The 23710-nt window shown below is 35.7% G+C and overlaps 1 protein-coding gene across 2 annotated transcripts in view; it reads left to right on the plus strand.

Moving 5' to 3' along the window:
• Nucleotides 1-23710, plus strand: part of CAAP1 (caspase activity and apoptosis inhibitor 1) — a 52605-nt gene that overhangs the window by 24516 nt on the left and 4379 nt on the right. For both annotated transcript variants that reach the window (XM_047829669.1, XM_047829670.1), the window contains exon 5: nt 9442-9515. In XM_047829669.1, coding sequence (XP_047685625.1) covers nt 9442-9515 — 74 coding nt within the window. The remainder of the gene's footprint in view (nt 1-9441; nt 9516-23710) is intronic.

Consider the following 23710-nt stretch of genomic DNA (forward strand, 5'->3'; position numbering starts at 1 on the left):
TACATATGTGCAAATAAAATGCCTCAGTGGGGAATATAATTCAAACAGTACAAAATAGTACAAAAAGGTATACAGTTAGAAATGTTTCCTGCCTTTTCATTCCCATCTGTCTCAGGCCTTCCCTTTCTTGTGGATTATGCGTCTTTTGTTGTCTGTCATGCCTGTCTTTTCACTGAAATTCCAATTTTTAAAATAATTCTGTCTTGATGCTTTAAAAGCATAAGTTTATCCAAGAAGAAGGAAGTATTTTTCTCTGGGGCCTTGAGATCAAATTCAGAGTGAAAACTGACTTTATGCTTTGAGATACATATTAGCCATATGAATATGTATATGGCTACGGCTACCTGTAATTTTTAGGTATTACTACGTGGAGAAGTATTTCTGCAGGTAGTAGCAAGTCTAAATAAATGCAGAGAGTCAAGGTTGTAGAATTAAACTGCCTGCATAATTTAAATTTAATAATGCCTGCCAGCATAACTCCACAGCTTGCTGTCTCTCTGATGTTTGGCATGTTACTTAAATCTGGAGAATAGGGATAATATCAGCACCTAACCTATAGGATTTTGATGGTGATTAAGTGAGAAAAAGATTGTAAGGTGGTTAGAATAGTACCTGTTACATGGTAAGCATTGGTAAAAACATGTTGCTGTATTTGCTTTGGGATTTTTACTCTGAATCTAGAATAATAAGTATTCCTAAAATTCCACTTTACACTGCTGAGTATTGGGGATTTTCCCCCACATTTTTTTAAATGAAAGCCTGAGGAATGTGAAATAATTCATTGTGATTTTTAATTATTTTTCTTTACTGTAGCTTTTAAAAAAACAATTTGTTGCTTACAAGTGTCTAAATTTTTAAGTTGTTACAAAAAATAGTTTAAGAGGAAGCTACTGTACATATATTTTCAAGCATAAAAGGATTTTTCTAACAAATGAGATCAATTTGTTATGTTGACATTACTCTTTATAAGCTCAATTCTCTTAGACATATATGAATATAAAGGATTGACTGTGCTTTTAGGCTAGTAAATGGTAATAAATTGATTATCTTATTTTACCACTTATGTTCTCATATCCTTTATAAATTGCTGTTAGGCCATAATACTTAGGTGTAGACTATTCTACATAATAGGGTAAGTTTATCAGAAATGAAAGGATACGTTTTTCATGAAACCTTCACAAAAAGTATTACTAATCATTGACAGTGTTGTGACCTAATTCTTAGACTCTACAAAGTAGTAACATGTTTGCACATCTTATAAGTTTGTACCTTTATTTTTTTGTATAAAAAAATTTTTTTTAATGTCTATTTGAGAGAGAGACAGTGCACGAGCAGGGGAGGGTCAGAGAGACGAAGACAGAATCTGAAGCAGGCTCCAGGCTCTGAGCTGTCAGCACAGAGCCTGATGCGGGGTTCGAACTCATGAGTGGTGAGATTCTGACCTGAGCCCAAGTCAGACCCTTACCCGATGATCTGATCAGAGCCACCCAGGCACTCCCATAAGTTTGTACCTTTAAATGCACTTACATAGTAATCTCATGCTAATTCCTTGAAAACATAGAAATATAGGGATACAACAAAAAGAAAAACCTCTTTGATTTCCTTTAGTCAATTTTATATAGACTATAGCCCCCTATTTAGGGAATTGTCTCTTCACAAAAACACAGTTGCAGGGGGCCAGTTATACCATGAATCCTTAGAGAATCATGGATCAGAGAAAAACTGGAGTTTACTGTGACTCTTTGCTTAATGTTACTTGGAGAGAGGAAATGGAGAAAAGAGTTAAATTTTGCTGTCTTTTGCTGAAGGAATTTGCTGAGTGACACAGTGGAGATACGGATTTATTTGCTTCGTGGAAAGGCCCTTTGAGAAAAATTAAGATTATTTTGCCCCATTTCTTAGTTTTTGAAGGTGACAGTTTACCACTATATGATTCAATATTTTTGAGCCTGCTCTAAGACTTTTGTGGTATTTCAATTAAAAAAAATTTAAGGTATAATTTAGATACAGTACAATTCACCTTTTTTTGCTATACAGTTCTGTAAATTTGGACAAATGGATGGTAATTTATCTACCACCATAATCACAATATAGAATAGTTCTGTCACACTAACAATTTCCTCCATGCCTCTTTGTAGTCTTCTCCCTCCATCCCCAACCCCTGTAAACCCCTGATCTGATTTCTGTCCGCATACCTTTTCTTTTTCTAGAGTGTCATATGGATGGAATAATACAGTATATAGCCTTTTGAGTCTGGCTTCTATCACTTAGCACAATGCATTTGAAATTCATTTGTTTTGTGTATATCAATCGTCCCTTCCTTTTTATTGCTAAGTAGTTAGTGTTATATTGTGTGGGCTTACTATAGTTTATTAATCCACTCCCATTTGAGGTAATCTTATAGACCAAAATAATGACCCTCCAAAGGTGTTTATATTCTGGCTTCAGAACCTGAGGACATGTTACTTTATTTGACAAAAGGAACTTTGCAGATTTCGTTTAGGTTAAGGACTTTGAGATGGAAAGCATATCCTGGATTATCCAGGTCATCCTAATTTAATTCTATGAGTTCCTAAAAGTTGAAGAGGAAGAGAGAAGAGGTCAGAGACATCTAACATGAGACATCACTAGAATCTGGGCATGATCCTCAGCTTGCAGCCAGCAAGGAAGCAGGGACTTTGGTCCTGCAACCTCTGTGAACTGAATTCCGCCAACAGTCCAAAGGAGCATGAAATGAATTCTCCCCTAGAGCATCCAGAAAGGAATGCATCCTGTGGACACTTTGATTTGAGTCCAGTGAGACCCATCCCAGATTTAGGACCTACAGAACTCTAACATGGTGCATAATGTTGTTTTAAGCTATCAGGTTTGTCGTAATTTGTTATGGCAGCAATAGAAAATTAATAAAGCGACATTTGAGCTGTTGACAATTTATGATGATTTCAAATAAAGCCACTATACATGTTCACACACAGGTTTTTGTGCAAACATAACAAGTTTTAATCGTCCTTGGTCAAGTACCTAGGAGTGGGGGTTGGTAGGGCATGTCGGCATCCTTGCTGATACTGTGAATGAGAGTTCCATTTGTCTGCTGTTTTGATTTTAGCCATTTTAATATATGTGTAGTGGTGTGGCATTGTGGTTCCAAATTTGCATTTCCTTAATAACAAATGACATTGAACATATCTATTATTGTGTTTATTTGCATCTGTATATCTTCCTTGGTCAAGTGACTATTAATTTTTTAACCACTGATCTGATTTTTTTTATTGGGTTCTTTATTTTTTATTTTCATTACTGTGATTTGAGAGGTTTTTGTTTGTTTGTTTTTTCAGAGCAGGAGTTGGGGAGAGGGGTGAAGGGTCAGGGGAGAGACTATCTTAAGCAGGCTCCATGCTCCGCACGGAGCCTGATGCAGGGCTCAGTCTTGGGACACTGGGTTTATGACCTGAGCTGAAATTAAGAGTTTGACGCTCAGCCCAAAGAGCCAACAAGGCGCCCCTTGAGAGTTCTTTATATACTCTGAATACAGTCCTTTATCAGATACGTGGCTTGCAAATATTTCCTCCCAGTCTTGCTTGTCGTATATTCTGTCACCATCGCCTTAGAAGAGCAGATTTGTTTATCTGGGGGAAATCGAATTTATCAACTATTTTTATATATAGACCATGCTTTTGGTGAAATCTTTTCTTAACCCAAGGTCACAAAGGATTTTTTTCCTGCATCTTCTAAAGATTTTATAGGTTTACAGTTTTTAAGTTTGTGATCATTTTGAGTTAGTATTTGTATATGATACAAGTTACTGATTGAGAATTATATGCAGGGTGCCTGGGTGGCTCAAGTCAGTTAATTGTCTGACTTCAGCTCAGGTCATGATTTCATGGTTCATGGGTTTGAGCCCCACTTGGGGGTGACAGCTCAGAGCCTGGAGCCTGCTTCGGATTCTGTTACTCCCTCTCTCTGCCCCTCCCCCACTCATGCTTATTCTCTCAAAAAAGAAACATTAAAAAAATTAAAAAAATTATATCCGTATGGATATCCAGTTGTACCATTCGTTCAGTTTGTTAATTGCCTTTGTACTTTTGTTGAAAATCAGTTGACGATGTATATGTGGGTTTATTTCTGGGCTCTCTTTTGTTCCATCAGTACATATGTTCATCTCTTTTCCAATATCATAGTGTCTTCATTACTGTAGCTTTGTAGTCTTGAAATCTGATAATGTACATCCTTCAACTTTTTTTTTTTTTTTTCTGTTTTGGCTACTCCAGTTTCTTTGCCTGTTTCTTATTTTTAATAGTAGGAAGCTCATAGAATGATAGGCTGGCTTCTTTTAGCCTCTGTTTCTATTCCCTGGAATCTGGAGAGAATCCAGAGTTACACCTTTTGTTATGCCAATTTGCCTGATTGTCAGCTTTTGCCAAAATGGGAAGACACTGGCTGCTTGGTCTGGTTTCTTTATCCTTGAGGTATCTTCCTTTTTTATTTTTATTTTTTTTTAATGTTTATTTCTTTTTGAGAGAGAGAGAGAGGGAGAGCATGAGTGGGGGAGGGAGGGAGAGAGGAAGGGAGGGGGAAGGAGAGAGAGACAGAGACAGAGAAAGGGAGGGAGGAAATCCCAAGCAGGCCCCATGCTGTCTAGGCAGAGCCCATCCTGGGCTGTGAGGTCAGGACCTGAGCCAAAATCAAGAGTGGGACGTTTAACTGACTGACTCACCCAGGCACCCCCTGTGTATTTTTTATTTGGATAGAATTTGACTTTTTTCCCTTTTTTTTTTTTTTTTTAATTTTTTTTTCAACGTTTATTTATTTTTGGGACAGAGAGAGACAGAGCATGAACGGGGGAGGGGCAGAGAGAGAGGGAGACACAGAATCAGAAACAGGCTCCAGGCTCTGAGCCATCAGCCCACAGCCTGACGCGGGGCTCGAACTCACGGGCCGCGAGATCGTGACCTGGCTGAAGTCGGACGCTTAACCGACTGCGCCACCCAGGCGCCCCGACTTTTTTCCCTTTTAAAAGTACCAAAAGTTGAAACTTTTGGTAATTCACATGTGTAGTGGTTCTTAAGTTCCACAGATCTCCCCAATGTATCACTCTGACTTAAAAAAAAATATCCTTTGAGTGTTGAGTTTTATAAGTTCTTTGTATATTTTGAATATTTGAATATATCCTTTTATTGGATATGTCATTTGCAAATATCTTCTCTTATTTCATAGGTTGACTTTTTTTTTTTTTAATTTTTTTTTCAACGTTTATTTATTTTTGGGACAGAGAGAGACAGAGCATGAACGGGGGAGGGGCAGAGAGAGAGGGAGACACAGAATTGGAAACCGGCTCCAGGCCCCGAGCCATTAGCCCAGAGCCCGACGCGGGGCTCGAGCTCACGGACCGCGAGATCGTGACCTGGCCGAAGTCCGACGCTTAACCGACTGCGCCACCCAGGCGCCCCTCATAGGTTGACTTTTATTTTTGTTGATAGTTTCCTTTGCTGTGCTGAAACCTTTTATTTTGATGCAATCCCAATAGTTTATTTTCTATTTTGTTGTTTAAAAAAAAAAAAAAAAAAGGTCAAGAGTGGAATTGTATTTGGGGTAAAAGAAAGTAAGTTGGATTTATACTGGTTGGAGGACTTAAACCCCAGAGGTGGGTATAAGGCTGTCTTATATTGCAAAGCCAAGATTGTAAATTAAGCTGCTTTAAGGAGGAGCACTGCGGATGTGAGAAAGGAAGTAGAAAAATAAAAACAGGCTTTTTTTCCCCCCTAATGGAAAGGACTACAAAAGTCATCCTAAGATTATTAACCCAAACCAGATTAAGCATGTGTCCCCCTCCATCCCCCACTTTTTTCTCTTGCCATCTCTCTTTCTCCAGTTGTTACAAAATTCTTATCTAAAGGGTGTGACAGAAATATTTAAATGTCATTTAAATATAAATTGGAATTACTTTAGTTTTCCTAACTCTGACACCTAGTATTTCTTATCTGGGAGTAGACATTTTTTATTTTCATAAAACTAGAAATAAAAAGACATATACTTGTAGGTTTCTTATACTTTAAGACATTTCCTTTTTTGGTATATTTTGCTTTCCATGCTCTTTGTTAAGGATCTTTAAATTGTATTGGAGAGCTCTGAATGTGTATGGTAATTTTAGTTGCGAAGTCTACATGTTGGAAAAATGAACTAGTATAGATTTTAAAATTCCAGGCTATTTTCTGGAATATTTTTTCAACTTCACATACTACTGAAGTAAAAGTATCTTGCATTTTATTTTTCAGCCACAAGGTGGTGCACTTGTACTGCGTCTACTTTTGAAATTCTGTTTGGTGACATTCTTTAATGGCATGTTCAAGCCTAACTTAAGATAAAACAGAATGTTATAAAAGTTCACTTTGGGCACTAAAGCAATCCTTTATGGAAGCAGGTAATCTATATAGAGATGTCCAGTTTTATTTGAAGGACAATCAAGGGGCTTTCACAGAGAAAATAAAATAATGCATAGAATAATGCATTTTACTGCATTATTATTAAAAATTTTTATTTGACAATAACTTCACAGTTATTAAAATGTTATAAGAATAAGAATAGTACAAGAAGTATCCATGTATCTTTTATTTAGATTTCTCTATAATATATTAATAAAATTTTATCCCATTTGTACCCTCTTGTTACATAGATGTGTGTCTATTTTCTAAAACATTTGAGGCTGTAAGTTACATACATCATGACACTTTACCCCTAAATACTGCATTGTGATTTTTTTTAAGGATATCAGTAGTCTATACATAACAACAATACAGTGTCAACTTCAGTAAATTTAACAATGATACAACACTTTTACTCAGTTTGCTTTCGGTATTTGTTTGTCATTTGACTCAGTAATGTCCTTTACAACATTTTTTCCCCCTCCAGTTCAGCAGTCTCAAGTGAATTATAACATTTAATTGTTATGGCTCTTCAGCCTCCTTTAACCTAGAATATTTCCACAACCTTTTTTTTTTTTTTTTTTTTTTTTTTGCCTTTTATACATTGACATTTAACTCCCCACCCACTTTTAATTGAACATTACTTATTTCCTTTTTTGGGTTTGACTGAAGATTTCTTCATGAAATAGGTCATACACTCTCAGCTATAATATTGCATAGGTGATGTTGTGTCCTTCTTATTAGCGTATTACAGATGTCCATGGCTCTTTTAATGGTGATGTTGCATTATGTTTTTGTTGAAGTCTTCTAGATGTTATGTGTTTAGAAGAAGAATTGAGTGGTGCCCACTCAAGGATGTGTAAGAGCAAACATTTTATCTAAAGAAAGATATTTAGAAATAGATTAATGTTCCCAGCAGGTAAAATCTAATTTGACTGTAAGGCGTGAGGTAGCACATTTTAACTTTCTTCCTTGCAAAGCTCTTAATGTAGTATATTGGCATTTTATCTGTCCCTGGATTACCAAAGAATATTTGTTGATATCTTCCTTGGGATCTGCCAGTCATTCTGGTGAAAGAATAAATACTGAGTAGGTGATATTAGACAGAAAGAGGTATAAAATATGTATTTCAACTTTAAATCTTTTATATGTTATAATTAATATCAGATCCAAAGAATTTTATAGTCTCTATTTCACTTTGTGCTTGCATTAGTAAAATTTTAATGCAAAACACATAAGTACCAAATATGTTGACTGGAAAGAATATTGTAAACTTAAAGAAATGATCACAGGTCTTTATCTTTTGGTTATTTGAAGCATGTGTTATTAAGTGGATAGAAATCGTTTTGGGAGGGGTGCCTAGGTGGCTCAGTAGGTTGAGTGTCCAACTCTTGATTTTGGCTCAGTCTTGATCTCACAGATTGAGCCCTGTGTCCATCTCTGCACTGACAGCATAAAGCCTGCTTGGGATTCTCCCCACCCCCTGCCTCTGCCCTTCCCTCCTTCTTTCTCCCCCATCTCTCTCAAAATAAATAAATAAACTTTGTTTAAAATAAAGAAATAGATTTGTGAGCAGGAAAATTCCTGAAATATTTCTTGTATGTTAGTTTTAGGATGCATATAGAAATTCTCCAAAAGGTAATATTTATTTATAAAGAAAAGTCATTTTGAATGTTCGCAACTAATTTCTTTTGCCAAAAAGTATTTGTAATATTAATATCTAGATGGTATAATGCCCTCTAAGAAAGAACATTAATTAGTTTAGTTTGCAGCTCTGTTAGAGAACATGGTGGATCAAAACTTTTTTATGATCTTATACTTGAATCCATTTACTTTGATTACATATGTATATTACATGTAAAATATGTATTTCCCACATCAAAGCACTTGAGGTATGAAATTAGATGAATATAAAATAATTTGAATGCCAAAGTGCTCATTAAATTTAACACTTGAAAAATTATTGGATTCCTCTTAAGTTTTGATTTCTCCCACCAGCTATCCTGCAAGGTATTGGAAGTGAGAAAAGTTACCTCCATATTTCTCCAGTTTTGCCCTTAATTTTTTTTCTTGTGTTTTTCTTTTATTTTTTAAATTTACGTTGAAGTTAGTTAGCACATGGTGCAACGATTTCAGGAGTAGATTCCTTAACGCCCCTTACCCATTTAGCCTATCACCCCTCCCACAACCCCTCCAGTACCCTCTGTTTGTTCTCTTTTTAAAAACAAATTTTTTTTTAACGTTTATTTATTTTTGAGACAGAGAGAGACAAAGCATGAACGGGGGAGGGTCAGAGAGAGGGAGACACAGAATCTGAAACAGGCTCCAGGCTCTGAGCTGTCAGCACAGAGCCCGACGCGGGGCTCGAACTCACGGACCACGAGATCATGACCTGGGCCGAAGTCGGCCGCTTAACCGACTGAGCCATCCAGGAGCCCCAATGTTCTCTATATTTAAGTAAGAGTCTCTTATATTTTTGTCCCCCTCCCTGTTTTTATAAGTATTTTTGCTTCCTTTCCCTTGTGTTCATCTGTTCTGTCTTAAAGTCCTCATATGAATGAAGTCATATGATATTAGTCTTTCTCTAATTTCACTTAGCATAATACCCTCTAGTTCCACGTAGTTGCAAATGGCAAGATTTCATTCTTTTTGATTGCTGAGTAATACTCCATTGTGTGTGTGTGTGTGTGTGTGTGTGTGTGTGTGTGTGTGTGTGTGTATGTGTGTGTACACACACCACATCTTCTTTATCCATTCATCTATCGATGGACATTTTTGCCCCTTAATTTTTACAAAGATGTGTACTACCTAAATTGTTAGTGGTTTATAGCTGCTGCTTTTGACACTTGTATACACATGTTTCTGAGCTTCCAAAGTGTACTAAATGATATCCTGGGGGTTCAGAAGAATTCCATGTGTCTTCCCAAGTGTCTGATTTAATAAATTCTGGGAACCTGAGCAGTAAGTATTACTTGACTGAATAGAGTTTTAAAAATTGTTTTTATTTATTTTTATTCCTCAGACAAGACATCTGTATAGATTCTACATCAACCGTGAGAGAGAACAAACAACCTGAAGGTTTGGAATTAAAACAAGGTATAAACCAAGTATTTAATTTTTATATAACATTTACCTGAAGATTATAAACACTTTACCAGTAATAAATTTTCAGTGTTCCAGCTTGCCCCCATTTTACAGATAGGGGAACAGAATAATTTATTTGGTCCAAGATCAAAAGAATAAAGAATATGTCCTTTCTTTATTTCATGACTCCTTTAGCCATTGGAAAGTTCTGCCTTAGTGATACATGCTTATAGTGCCACCAGAAAGCTATCATCTTGAATAGTTTTAATTTTATCATTAGCTGCAAGATATTGGAGATACATTAACTGGGTAGCTTTGGGTTATATGTGGGGAAAAAAAGCTTTATGGATAACTTTTTTGTCTTTTTTTTTTTTTTTTTTTTGCCGAGGTACAATGTTATTACTTTATTTTCTATGAATCAGTAGTGTTTGACATTGCCAGCTAGCAGAAGTGAAGTGGTAATTTGTAATTTATTCAAGCCAACTAGATGAGTAGGGCTAGTCTTTCATGTGTCTTTTTTTGTTTCCCCTCATCCTGGTAGGAAAAACTGAAAGTAAAATAAATTTTTATTAGTTACTCAAAGACTACCTCACATTTTTCCCGTTTCCTGGTATAATTACTTCAGAGCAGTGACAATCTACTCTAGCCAAAATGGTTGTATTATTTATTATGTAAGCAACTAATATTTGATTGGCTTAGAATAATGTCTGTAAAACTTGAGTCATAAGAACTTATTTGGTAGAGAGAAGTAGGTCATCAATTTATTTAGGCAGAATTTCTTTTTTTACTTGGGGTCTGTGTTGCTTAGTTAACACAGTGGAAAAAAAAGTTGGATAACTAATTTTGTGATTCATTCATTATATATGTAGAGAGAACAAAATCAAGATTTTCTGTAATTCTAATTATGTACTTTGGGGTTTTAATAAATATTTTTGACAGTTTCAAGAATTCCATGGTTTTTCAGAAGTCTTGTTGTGTTAGCCTCTTAAATAGCCAGACAAAATTGTATCTTTTTATATTCTGACTTCTGAGCACCCACCAGAGACATAAACTGAGATTCAGTGTCATTTACATTTCTTTGTCATATATAAATAAATGTTAAGCATATTATCATTTTCACATAACTCTTAAACCCCGTGGGTAATTGGACATCTCTGCTATTGTTTCTTTCTTTGTTTCTGTTCTTTGCATCTAATGAGCAGGCAGTGTCGAGGGTATGCTTTTAGATCATCTGTGGAGAGAAGAATGTCATGTAATTGACATGGTTGATTCCAGTTCCTAGGGAAAAAGGAATGGGGACCTCATTGTACAAATTAGCCATTGCTGCCTTCTAAGGGAAGGTGTTTTTCTGCTTTCATGTTCAGGTACCTGGAGCTCTTTAAACTCGCTTCCCAGTGCTAACAGCCTATTTTGCTGTAATTTTATATGGTAACTTCAGTCTTTTAAAAACCAGACAGGGAAGCAAAGAGGAAGAGAAAAAGAACTCAGAGTAGTCAGGTATCACAAAGCACAAGTCTTTTATGCTTAGGAGCCTATATAGACCACTCTCAGGTTCTCATCTAGTCATCAGAAACATCAAGAACACACTGTCATCAGTAAGTGACATCAAGCAGAGGTGAGAAAACATAAGATCAAAGCACAGCAGTACAGTTCATGTTATGACTAAATCTGTAGGAAAAGGTCAAATTAAGTTGCAACTCTTATTTTAAAGAATACAGGGAAATAGTAGGTAAAGTCTTCTAGAAAAATGTCTATAAAATAGTTAAAATATAAAATGTTGCATAATGGAATAAACGTAAGTTATCTAGAAGATCGAATTATGTAGAACATTTTCCAGGTAAATATTAGTATAGCTAAAATCTGAACCAGGTAATGAGTAACTTGCTTGGAGTAACCCAAGAAGCTGAGGTACACCAGGAAATAGAAATTTTAGTAGTCTGAATACATTTTGTTACCTTTTTCCCTAAATGAACCAATGCTGTCTACTTTTAATATGCACAACTTGCAAAGTTGATTTAGTATTATCTCCAGCTTTTCTTGCATAGCTAGTTGTTCTCTTTCACAGTGAGCTTAATAAAAACAGAATATAATGCGCCTTGTGAATGTATCGTCATTTTATTTAATGGCTTGACCATTTAAGAAAATTCATTGAAGCTTAGTTAGAATTAAATTCATTGAAGCTTAGTTAGAACCCTTTGTTCAGAAGAACAAAATCTAAAGCAGTGTTGAATTTCCTCTTTGCTTTTTTTCAAATACATCTTATTATATAACCTGTTCATAGTATGTGATACTGACACATTACTTAAATTATATCTTCAGTTTTTTTAGCTTCTCAGCTTCTAAAATACTCAAATATTGAGAAATATTAATGGTGAATTAGTTACTTGAAATTGGCATTTTTTGGGTCTAGTTCTGGTTTCACCCATTTCATTGGTAAGAAATATCATTTATGAAACAAGCTGTGCTGAAGATGAGTATCTGATTGTGCTCTGACTTCGACCACGCTTTCATAATGGACTAATAACCAAGATCTGCCTTCACTGTGCAGACATTATTTAAATGTAAATACAATCTACTGGTTGATTGATTCGTACTCAAATAAAATTGGAACTCTTCCATTGGGATTAGTTTCTTCACTCATTCATTTTTAGCAGGAGGGCAGCTGTATAAGAAACATTAGTTATAGTTTTGGTCTTTATCTGTAGCACAGCTGTGTTTGTGTACATGAGCACATATACATGTGCAAGCCTGAGATCCTTTATTAATTTCCTGGAGGATCTCAGGGCTTGTATTATTGAAATGGATTTGCTCACTTTTTAAAATAATAATTATATAAATTTTCTATATTGGCCATTTTGTGCTAAAAATATTTAAAACTTTAACATTCAGTTTAAAAAAATGAAAACTGCTATTCATTGGAGGTATTTAATTTGTAGAAAATATTTTTAAAATGTCAAATCTAATATTAGTGAATTCTGTTTATATATAGCTATAAATTTGCTTAAGACGTTCAGGAATATTAAAATAATGGTCTGTATTTAAATAGTTGCTTTAAAGTTGACAAGCAGGAGTATATGTAACTTTGCAAATTTTTCTCCTTGGTAACTTAAGAATTAAGCTCCTTTGTGTTTCTTCTTGGAAGTGGCCATGAGAAATTTTTTTAACTATACATGAGAAATAGCTAAGTCAAATTTGGATACTTAGGTTGAAGAGGTGGTGAGGTTTTCAGCCCTCACTTTAAAGTATTTGAAGAGCTGTCAAGTGGAAGAATGATTAGGCTTGTTCTGTATTGCCTCTGAGAATAAAAACAGGGCCGCTAGGTAGAATTATCACTAGACAGATTTTGGTTCAATTTATTGATCTCTAATCGGAAGTCTCAGAAAATGAAGTGGGCTGCCTTCTGTATTGCTAAAGGGTGTTTGAACACAGGCTACAAAAACTGCCACTTGGTGGCTCTGTTGTAGAGCTAATTGAAGCAGTGTTTGGATGTTTGGCCTTGATTTGAAGTTCCTTTCTAGCTGTCAGATTTTGTAAAGACCAGTGCTGGGTGCAGTGTCTGGACTTGAGAAGAGTGCTTAATGACTGGGTTTTGTTTTGTTTTTTAATTGCTTAATGGAAGCAGAATAAAATATACAGTGTTTTTTTCTCTATATTTTTTATTCCATTAGAAAATCATTCTTCCTTTCTATTAGAGAAAGACAGGCAAACACACACAAAATATGCAAACTGAATTTTGCTGTGGTGAGGCTCAAATTCTGCTACTGTTGTGTGTGTGTGTGTGTGTGTGTGTGTGTGTGTGTGTGTTTTAAAATAATGTCGTTGCCTCATGCAATTATATTTTGACCTTCCAGTTCATGAATTAGTGAATGATAGACAGTTTTAAGAATTGTCTTGTTAACAAGAGCTTCAAAAAGTTGAAAGGTAGACTTTAATAGGGGGAAAATGTTTATCAGTGGTTAAACTGTCTGATGGAAGTTTAGATATTTTCTCTGGGCTTCTCTGACCAATTTTAGACGGGTGGTCACCACAGTGTTATCATACACACTTCCAGAGAATGCAGGAAAAAGAATACCTGTACTTCTAAAGTAAATAAAATGTATAAATTTATATATTTGTCCCTCCACTGTAAAATTTCTGGTTGCATGTGTTGTTGTATTAGTACATACTAATTTATAGGAATAATACATGCTATTTTTTAAGTAAATAATATATACTGGAGCAGGTACTTAAAAACATTTTCACTGATAGGTTTATGTAAATAATGCAGTTGAGAGACCTCTTTTAGACTATCATGAAGAATTGATGATGGTCGCAGCTTATTCACTTATTACTTACAAAAATTAAATGTGGTAGAAGAGATTTTTGCCATCATTTAGCAAAGGTATTAAATATAAAAGTATATGAGACCATTTGAATCCTTAAGGTGAGGGATTGATGGAAAACCCCAACTGATTTTTGCTCTTCTTGTTGGTATTGTTACTGCCATTATTCTAAGATAGTACTGCACCAGGAGAAGCAAAGGTGAGTAAGTAGAGGGCCTAGAATAAAAAAAGAATGAAGAAGTGAATTTGCAGTAGAAAAGGAGTTGAGTTTTGCCAAAAAGAACTCTATAACCATAGCTGAAGGACTACATGCAAGTTAGGAGAAGTTACAAAGATAATGAGAAAAATGCCTTCAGTGATTTGTGTTGCTTTGGGAAGAAAGAGAGAATGAAGACCATTGGTTAATTAAGCCTGTTTGGAGCAGTTTGACACGTATGTATTGCTGTAGAAACCTCTGCATTGTCAAGTGAGGTCTTGTGGTGCCTCGTCCTTTGAGGAGCTGAACTGGAGGCATGAGTGTGGGGAGACCAAAATAAAAGCGTCCCAGGCTGTTCGGAGTTGGAAACAGAGAAGCAGATGTACAACTGATTTGTTCTCAAAGTTCGAGTCTGATTTCTTTTTTCCTCGCCCTTGATTGTCTCCCTTACTGGCTGTAACAAGTAAGTATTCACACAATGCAGCTTCTTAACATGAGTTAACTTTTCAGCAATTGGTGAAGTAAGAAGAGATTGTGGTGTAACCTTCAGTGTGACTTAAGAACTTACATTTCTCTTCTTGTTCCTTTGAGCTTTTTCACAAGTTATTACTAGCAATGACAGCAGACAGGACCCTCCCACTTTTTCATTTGTCTCTTTCTGTGTGTAGTAATTGAACAAAAGGGTGAAAATTACATTTTGTGTGGCACATTAGCCCATACTGTTTCTGTACCTTTTGAAGACCCCTCTGTTGCATTTAATTGTGCAACTTTTCTGCATTAAAAAACAAAGTACACTGGCAGGGTTTTTGGATGCATAATGCCTTGTGCGTGTTTTTCAAGAATGACATTATGAAGGGTTTGATTTAGTATCTGAGAAAAATGTTGATTGCCATGTTTCTTTAAATTTTACCCATTCTCGGGGCGCCTGGGTGGCTCAGTCGGTTAAGCGTCTGACTTGGGCTCAGGTCATGATCTCGCGGTTTGTGAGTTCGAGCCCCGCGTCGGGCTCTGGGCTGATGGCTCAGAGCCTGGAGCCTGCTTCCGATTCTGTGTCTCCCTCTCTCTCTGCCCCTCCCCCATTCATGCTCTGTCTCTCTCTGTCTCAAAAATAAATAAACGTTAAAAAAATTTTTTTTTTAAAATAAATTTTACCCATTCTCTCTTGTGGTTTCATAGGATTGTAGACATACTGTTAGGGCAGCCACTTCAGAGGATATATAGTCCAAACCTTTAACATGTTTGGATCTCCTTTGGATCCATGGTGCTATTCAGTAATTATGTTCTTGTCCAATCGTTGGCAAAAGTACCTCCTTATATAGAAGTAACTCCTACCACAGGAAAGATGGTAAACATTAGATTTGAAATCAGATTTTGTTACCAGTTAACGAACTTTTTACTCATCCTACACCATAGTCTATGATTTAATTAGAAGTTTTGGTTGTAATATTATATGTAGTATGTAGTCTTTTGAGATTGACTTCTTCCACTTAGCAGGTATGCATTTGAGGCTCTTCATGTCTTTTTGTAGCTTGATATTGCCGGACAGTCTTCCGTTGTATAGATTTACAACAGTTTGCTTATCCATTTACCTATTTACCTATTAGAGGACATCTTAGTTGCCTCTAGATTTTGGCAATCATGAGTAAAGCTACTATAATCATTTGTATGCAGGAGTTTGTGGACATAAGTTTTCAAACTCTGGGTAAACACCAAATTTAGTTTTGTAAGAAACTGCCAAGCTGTCCTTCAAAGTGCTGTACCATTTTACGTCCTGCCAGCAGTGAATGAGATTTTCTGTTGTTCCATCTTCTTGCTAACATTTGGTGCTATCAGTGATTTAGATTTCGACTATTCTAATAGACGTGTAAGTGGTATCTTGTTGTTTTACTTTGCAGTGCCCTAATGATATATGATGTTAAGCATCTTTCCATGGGCTTCTTTGCCATTTGTATATCTTCTTTGGTGACTTGGCTCTTCAGATCTTTTGCCCATTTTTTATTTGGGTGGTTTTCTAATTGTTGAGTTTTAAGAGTTCTTTATGTATTTTGGACACCAGTCTTTTATCCAGGTGTGTTTTGCGAATATTTACTCCTAGTCTGTGGCTTGTCATTTCCTTAATAATTTTTCACATTTAATACAGACTTTTTAGCTCCGTGCCTCATATATTTTATTCATTCATGTGGACTTAAGGGACCTCATACAAGAAGAAGATAAATTCAGTCTGAACCAACATTCTCATCAGTGATGCTTCAGTTGGTCATTCTGATTCTGTTAAGATCTGGGAGGCACTATAGAATATTTAAATGCATAGATCTGTGAAATATACTTGGGCTTGAATTTTGGTTTTGCCACTTCAGTTGTGTGAACTATAGGGCAAGTTACTTAAACTCCGTTCCTCAGATTCATCAATTATAAAATGGGGATAATAAATATGAATGTCTATTCCATTATGGTTAGCATAAGGATTAAATGAGTTAATACATGTTCAGTGCTTTAGAGAAGTGATTAGTACCTGGTAAATGCTCACTAAATATCCACTCTTGTTATAATTATTTCTGCCATCATTATTGTTGTCATTAGAATTTTCTGCTTCATCCCCCCAATATCACCCTGGCTGTCTCTAATTGGCAAAAGTGTCTCCGTATTGAATCATAGTCTGCCAGTATGTATTTTCTGCTCATTTATCCTTGTGTGTCCTTTGGATTATAGAAAATGAATTTAATGCTTTTTCTAAATGATGTCCCTTCAGATTTTGAAGCTGATCCCTTCTTCCAACAAACAAATTGTGGTTTTGTGCTAGGCACCAGAAAGATAAATAAAATATGGCCTGGCTTGGAAAGAACTTCTCTAATAAAGGAAAGTAGATGTATAAATTAATTTTTCATATCTACCTGTTTCTGAATTTATATAGTCCCTGTCTCTCCTCTTAAAAATGGGTGAACTCTTTGTGTTGCTGCGACCAGCCCCTGTATTTGTATAGTGAACACATTCTCTTTTGGTATCTGCAGGTGTTTTTTTTCTCTGTCCCTAATTATTGCCCCCCTCTGTAGTAAACAGTTGTCAGCAACTATTTCACTGATGTGGCTGAGTCCTTATCTTGGCCTGTCAGCCATGTGTAACACTGTTGATTATCCATCCTTCCCTGACACTTTCTTTTCTGTTTCTTTTGTGTCTTGCTGTCCTCTACTCGACTTCTAAAGGGTGAGTGCCCCAGCACTTACTCTTTGGACGTTTTCTCTTTTCTACATCCTAACGTAATTCTAGGACTGGCAACTACGAATTTATTTCTCCAATTCAGACTTCTTTCCAACCCTTAATATCTAGCTTCCTTATTAGATGTTCAGTAAGCATCTTAATATGTTCCAGAGTAAATTCTAGATTCTTCTCTGACCCCTCCCCAAAAGCAACAAAGAAGAAAACAGTACCACTCCCCCTCCAAACCTTGCTTCTCCTACAGTCTTCTCCATCTCAATCAATAGCATTTGCATTCTTCTGAGTGTCTAGGCCAAGAACCTGGGAATCATTCTTGAGTGCTTTCTTTCATCTTTGTCAACAAATCCTGTCAGCTCTACTTTCACAAAGATCAGAATCCCACCACTTTACACCTCTTCTTGGCCAAATTATTCTGGTGTTGATTCTTATAGCATGTTGATCCCTCTGTTTCTATCTATGCCCCCCTGTAGTCTCTTCCCTATAGCAGTCTGAATGACTGTAAAAATCAAAACTAAAAGTTGTCAGTCACTGTCTTATCAGAGCCTTCCGGTAGCTTCCCATCTTGAAAGTCCTTGAAGTCCTTCCTTCCTGTGGTGGTACAAGCCATAATGTGATACAGCCTGTCACTCTCCCCCTTGTTCTTTCTAGTCCCTCCTCCTCACTTTCCTCCAGCGTTATAAGCGCTGTTGTGTCAGAGACCTGACTTTTGCTGTTCCCTCTGCCTGCATGTTCCTCCTGAGGTAACCAGCAGTCTACAGCGTATCATTTAGATCCCCTGTCAGATGTTACCTTTTCTGTCTAAACTAATTAGCAGTACTTTTTTCAGAGCTAATTAACCTCTTAGTAAACCTAGAATTTTACTGAGCCTTGGTATCAGGCTTACTGTACTGTAGTTTTGTAGAAGTTATTTTTCGAACCCAAAACCCTGATGCTTTGTCATGCGTCTGGTTCACAGTGTATCTCAGAACAGAAATGTTAAGCTGTCCTTTGTGACTACAAGTTTTACTGCTTGTCATGCACTTTGTCCAAATCTGAGAATTAAACTCATTCACACCAGTGGTGTACTCTTACTTAGGTCAACTACTTGTTCTGTAAGATCACACCTTTCCAAATCCGTGGTCTTCCTTAACTTGTGTTTACCTCACCTCTTCTCTCGTACTGAATAATTATCACCTAGTTCATACTACTGTTGCCTGTTTAATTGCTTATCTGATCTATTGTAAAGGCTGGTAAGAGGTCCCTGTTGTGCTTTTTCTCCTACAATGGTGATGTCTTGTCTACAGAGGCAAAATTTTTGGATACTGTCCTTTTCTATGTTCTCATGTGTACATTTTATCTGAAAGGCTCACATACTTCTGTATTGTTTAGCTCTAGCACCTATTTTTCCATTCTGTCCCTTACACTTGGAGTTTCCTCCTCTGTCAACATCACTTACTAGATTTTGAGACCTACTTCATATCACATCTGTAGATCTCCTTGACGTTTCCCTATTGCCTTATATACTCGAAAATTCTGTTATGCTTTATACCACAGAATTTAGCATTTTAAAGTATCATGTCCATATTTTAAGCATACCTAATTACCATAAAGGCAAAATCTGTGCCTTAGTTATGCTACAAATATTTAGTTTACCCTACCTGTAGGATTTTGTAAGGCCCACCTCTTCTGTGGCCTTTATAGCACCATTGTAGCATAGGTAATAAATACTGAGTGAAGATTTGTTGATTCTTGGAGTAATCTCTCAATTTGTCATTCACAAAAGTTAGGTTTATAGGCCTATGGACACTCAGTTACCCAGAAATTGAGTGTGGGCCTGGTAGTATACTAGACAGTTTTTCTGTATTAAATTGTTTGCATATATCTCAGTAACCATCAGATAATGTCATGATTAAATTTTGAATATCGTGGTTAACATGATACACTTAAATTTAAATCAGTAGTTTAAAATACTACATGAGAAAAAATAGCCAAGTTCTGTCAGTTTTGCTGAGAGGAAGATTAAAGTCCTCTACAAAAGATTGTTTTTACATATTAAAAAAAAGTTGTTTCTTTTTCAGAAAATAAAGTTTTGATTTCTTTCTTGAAAAGGCTAGAACTCACTAGAACTGTTATAAATTGACTTTCTACAGTTACACTATAGTAGAATTGTCTTCCTTATAACTTAAAATTTAGTAAAACCGAAGTTTTCTGTTGTCTCAGAAAAGAAATCCACAGAGGCATAGCATTGCTTTCCAGTGAACTCTGGCCTTTGTTACTAATGAGATTGTAGTAGGTTGATAACACTTAGAAGCCTTAGAGAGTTGAGATTCTAGAGGGAAGGACCTAGAGGGAAGGATGGTGAAATGTGCTGTTCTAAATGGCATAACCACTGAATGTGATTAACTGAAAATCTGATGAGAAAAACTAAAAGAGAAAACAAAGTAAGATAGTTTAACCCTTTTGATAACCAGGTCTATGGTTGCCTAATAGGAATATTGGGATTCTGATTTTCTTGTGTTCTCCTCCAGCATATATATATTTTAAGGTATTTTCAAAATTGTTACTGTAGGTTTCTGAATAGAAATCACCATAAACAGACTTTTTATCTTGGAAATTGTCAGACAAAAATAAGTAAAAAAATAGCATTAACTCCCATGTACCTCTCTCCATTTTCAGTTATCCACCTATGGCTAATTCTTTCATGCATACCCCTACCTGCTCATACTGCTAGATTATTTTAAAGCAGATTCTAAACCTCTTTTCAGTTCATCTATAAATATTTCAATATGTTTGTATCTCAAAGACTAGAGATCTCTTTTTAAGCATAATCACAATGCCTTAAAAAGTTAACGTTGCTTAATATCATATATTCAGAAAGTGTTCAGGTTTAACCTACCGCTTGTATTCATTGGTAGTATTGTGATGTTAAGATTGATTGGTACAGGTGTTATCAGACTACCACCTAATGGTTTTAGTAGCTATTAATGTTTAGATCCAGTATTTCATTAGGGATTACAGAATAGTGATGTTTTTAATCCTCAAATAATCCAGTAGTTAGTTTTCTCAGGTTGTCTTATAATAGTTTTAAACTATATTTGTATGAATGGACATCCAGATAAGTACCCTATGTTACAATTGTTTGGATTCTAAGTCTCTTTTTAATCTGTATGCTCCTCCTTCCCATCCCTCCCTCTCACCCTCCATTGCTCCCCCCTTCTCTTCGAAGTTTCTTAAACCAGATTGTCAGAGTTTCTCAGTTCGAATTTTGCTGATTGCATACCATTGTTCTATTTAATGTTATTTTTCTGTAAATTGGTAGTTGGATACTGAACCTTGATCAGATTCATGTTCAATTTTTGACAATATTTTAGAAGCAATGTTGTATCCTTGAGGCACATAATATACCGTTACTTCTCTTTTTTGTGATCATGTTCATAGCCATAGGGATATCTTGTCCACAGGGCTGATAGAAGTGGTCTTGATTTCTTGAGGCTAGCTTTTGTTGGTAATCTAGTTTTTTTCTTCTGGGAATTTTTAGTAATTTTTTTTTCCCCCTGGGTTCTGATTTTTTTATAGGATGTGTCTTAGGTATGATACACTGCAGTTGGCAAGCCTTTTCACTAAGAAGACCTTCTTCACCTCAGATCACCTTTTTTGTCATAATTTTCCCTCTCTACCCTTTTTTCTGTTTTCTGACTTATTCTATCACTTTATTCACTTCTCTGCTCAGTTTCCTTATCAAATCACATCGATCACTCTCTGAAAGCATCCTGCTAGTGTCTTCTTATCATGCTTTATTTTTCTTCATAACACCTGACATTTATTTATAGTGTCTCCTATGATTTAAATATAGCACAAGGACTTTTTTTTATTCACTGTTTCCTTAATGTTTAAAACAGTGTCTTGTACATAGTAGGTACTCAGTAATATTTGCTGAGTAAATTATGAGTTGTTGGACTCATGGGTCATTCATCTCTTAACTTTTACTGCATATTTTAGATATATTTTTATTTCTTTTCTACATAGGAGGTTTTTTTTCTTTCACTGTCTTCCAGCAGCCACTGAATGTTTGCTTTTGATAACTGTGTTTTAAAATTCTAACATTTCTTGTTCTCTGTTCTTCTTTCACTGCATCATGTACTTACTTTATGGCTCCAGAGTCTACTTGAGTCTCTCTAAGGATACTAATTAGACTCCTCTTCCCTTCCTTCTCCCCCATTAGATTATCTTTTGATCCCTAGATTTTCTTTATTTCGTCCTTTGTTCATCTTGGTTCTTTACTTACTGTAGCTGGGTTTTTCTGAAAGCTGGTTTGGGTTTCATCAGTAGCTGTTTAGATATATCTCAGACTCTAGGAGAGCTCTTTAAGTGGATGAGGTAGGCTCCCACTAGAGTGCTTGGGCATGTGGTAGGGAAGGGAAGAGAAAGAAGGAAGTGTTCAATTGGCCCAACTATTCTGAATGGATTTAATTTAATTATCTTGCTGTGTTTCACAGCCAACTCTTCGTTGCTTCCAAGATTCTCTAAGAAAGAGTTACACTTATCTGTGGTGTCTTTGGCTGTGGTTTTGCTCTGCTTTTATTTTCTGTCAATTTCATCCTGCCTGCTTACATTTTGTAAAAATCCTGCAAAATGTCTTTTTAGATGATACCCTTCTGTGTTATCTAATATTATGGTTTCATTTTTTCTTTTTAAACTTTTTATAAGGATTATATTCTTAGAACTGGTTGAAGAAATACATATGTTCATAGGGCAAAATTGGAAAGCTCACTTTCTTTTTTCTACATTAACTTTCCTCCCCAGAAGTAACCACTATTAATAATTTACTGTTATTTTGAATATAAATATAGTTATTACTCTTTAGTTTTCTTTGTTCACTTAATCATGTCTTGATCATTTTTCCATCTTATAAATTTATTAATTTTTTTACAGATGGGTAAAATTCCTTTTTGTAACTAATGAGTTAAAAGTAATATTTTAATTTGCATTGCATGGTTAGAAATTAAGTTGAGCATTTTTTTTTAAATTTTTTTTCAACGTTTATTTATTTTTGGGACAGACAGAGACAGAGCATGAACGGGGGAGGGGCAGAGAGAGAGGGAGACACAGAATCGGAAACAGGCTCCAGGCTCTGAGCCATCAGCCCAGAGCCCGACGCGGAGCTCGAACTCACGGACCGCGAGATCGTGACCTGGCTAAAGTCGGACGCTTAACCGACTGCGCCACCCAGGCGCCCCATAAGTTGAGCATTTTTATGTATTGATGCTTTTTGTATTTCATAGTTTGTGGAATGCTTGACTTGTTTCTACCCTTTGCCCTTGTTTTTAGTTATCTCTTAATGATACCTGGACATTGTATATATTATAGTTCATTAATATTTTCTTATAGAGTGCCTCTGTCTTATTTTATTTATGATGTCCCCTGCCCAGAGGTCCTACTATTTATTTAGCTAAATTTGTTGATTTTTCCCCTTTATGGATTCTCCATTTTGTATTTTACTTATAAAGGACTGATGTTAGTTTTATTCTCAGTTAATTTATAGTATTTATGCTATTATTGTATTTTTAAGTATCGGCCTTCTGTCACTTCATTGGCTTCTTGGTAGAGAAGGGAATTAGATATGTGTGCTCAATTTGCCATCTTCGGCAGGAATTCAGACAGATATTTAATTATTCTATGTTCTAAGGTTTGTCTCCTGGCTTAATTTAATAATTCACTATCAGGAAGTTTCACGAGCATACAGTCACTCATAACATTAGATATGCCTCCGTTTTGTGCATTAAAACTACTCTTAAGTTGAATTATTAGCAAGTAGAATGTAGGCTCTATTGAGGTTTAAATATGCTAGCATAACTTTAAAATCCTTTAAAATTTTTATCCCTCAAAATCTTTGTGATTAATAATTCTTGTACGTTTGTGTACTTCCAATTGGGTATTTAAAACTTTTAACAGAAAGCAAACCTAAGATAACACACACATACATTTAAAATTTTTATTTTAACAAAAAGCAAACCTGAGACATACGTGCGCACGCACACACACACAGACACGCATGCGGACTGGTGGAAGGACAGAACAGACAACACTGATATTCTAAGACTTATGAATGAAGCATTTTGAGGTAAGGTTACTTTTTTTAGAAAAAATGTACAAGTTTCACCACTTCTACCTTGAGGATCATAATTGACAAGAAAAAGAACTATAAATTCCTAATACCAAGGATGAGAATAAATTATCTTTGGAAGTGTATTCATGTGTTTGCAAATGATACTTTAAAAAGCAAGTCAGTAGAATGATGAAAATTAAGGAATAGTGAAGTAGGATCCTAAATCTTTAAATAATTTACCATGTTACATTGTCCAAGTCACCTTGTTTTCACATTTGTGAGGTGAAGTGTTATGCTAAGTTGTTTCAGACACAAATTCTACAAAGCTTTGGGATCCGTGGTACAGGTGTAGTGGGCAGATGGAATCTATGAATGTATTCACCAGTACTGT

This window comes from Prionailurus viverrinus, chromosome D4 (assembly GCF_022837055.1).
Source record: "Prionailurus viverrinus isolate Anna chromosome D4, UM_Priviv_1.0, whole genome shotgun sequence".
In the NCBI taxonomy this organism is placed as follows: Eukaryota; Metazoa; Chordata; class Mammalia; order Carnivora; family Felidae; genus Prionailurus; species Prionailurus viverrinus.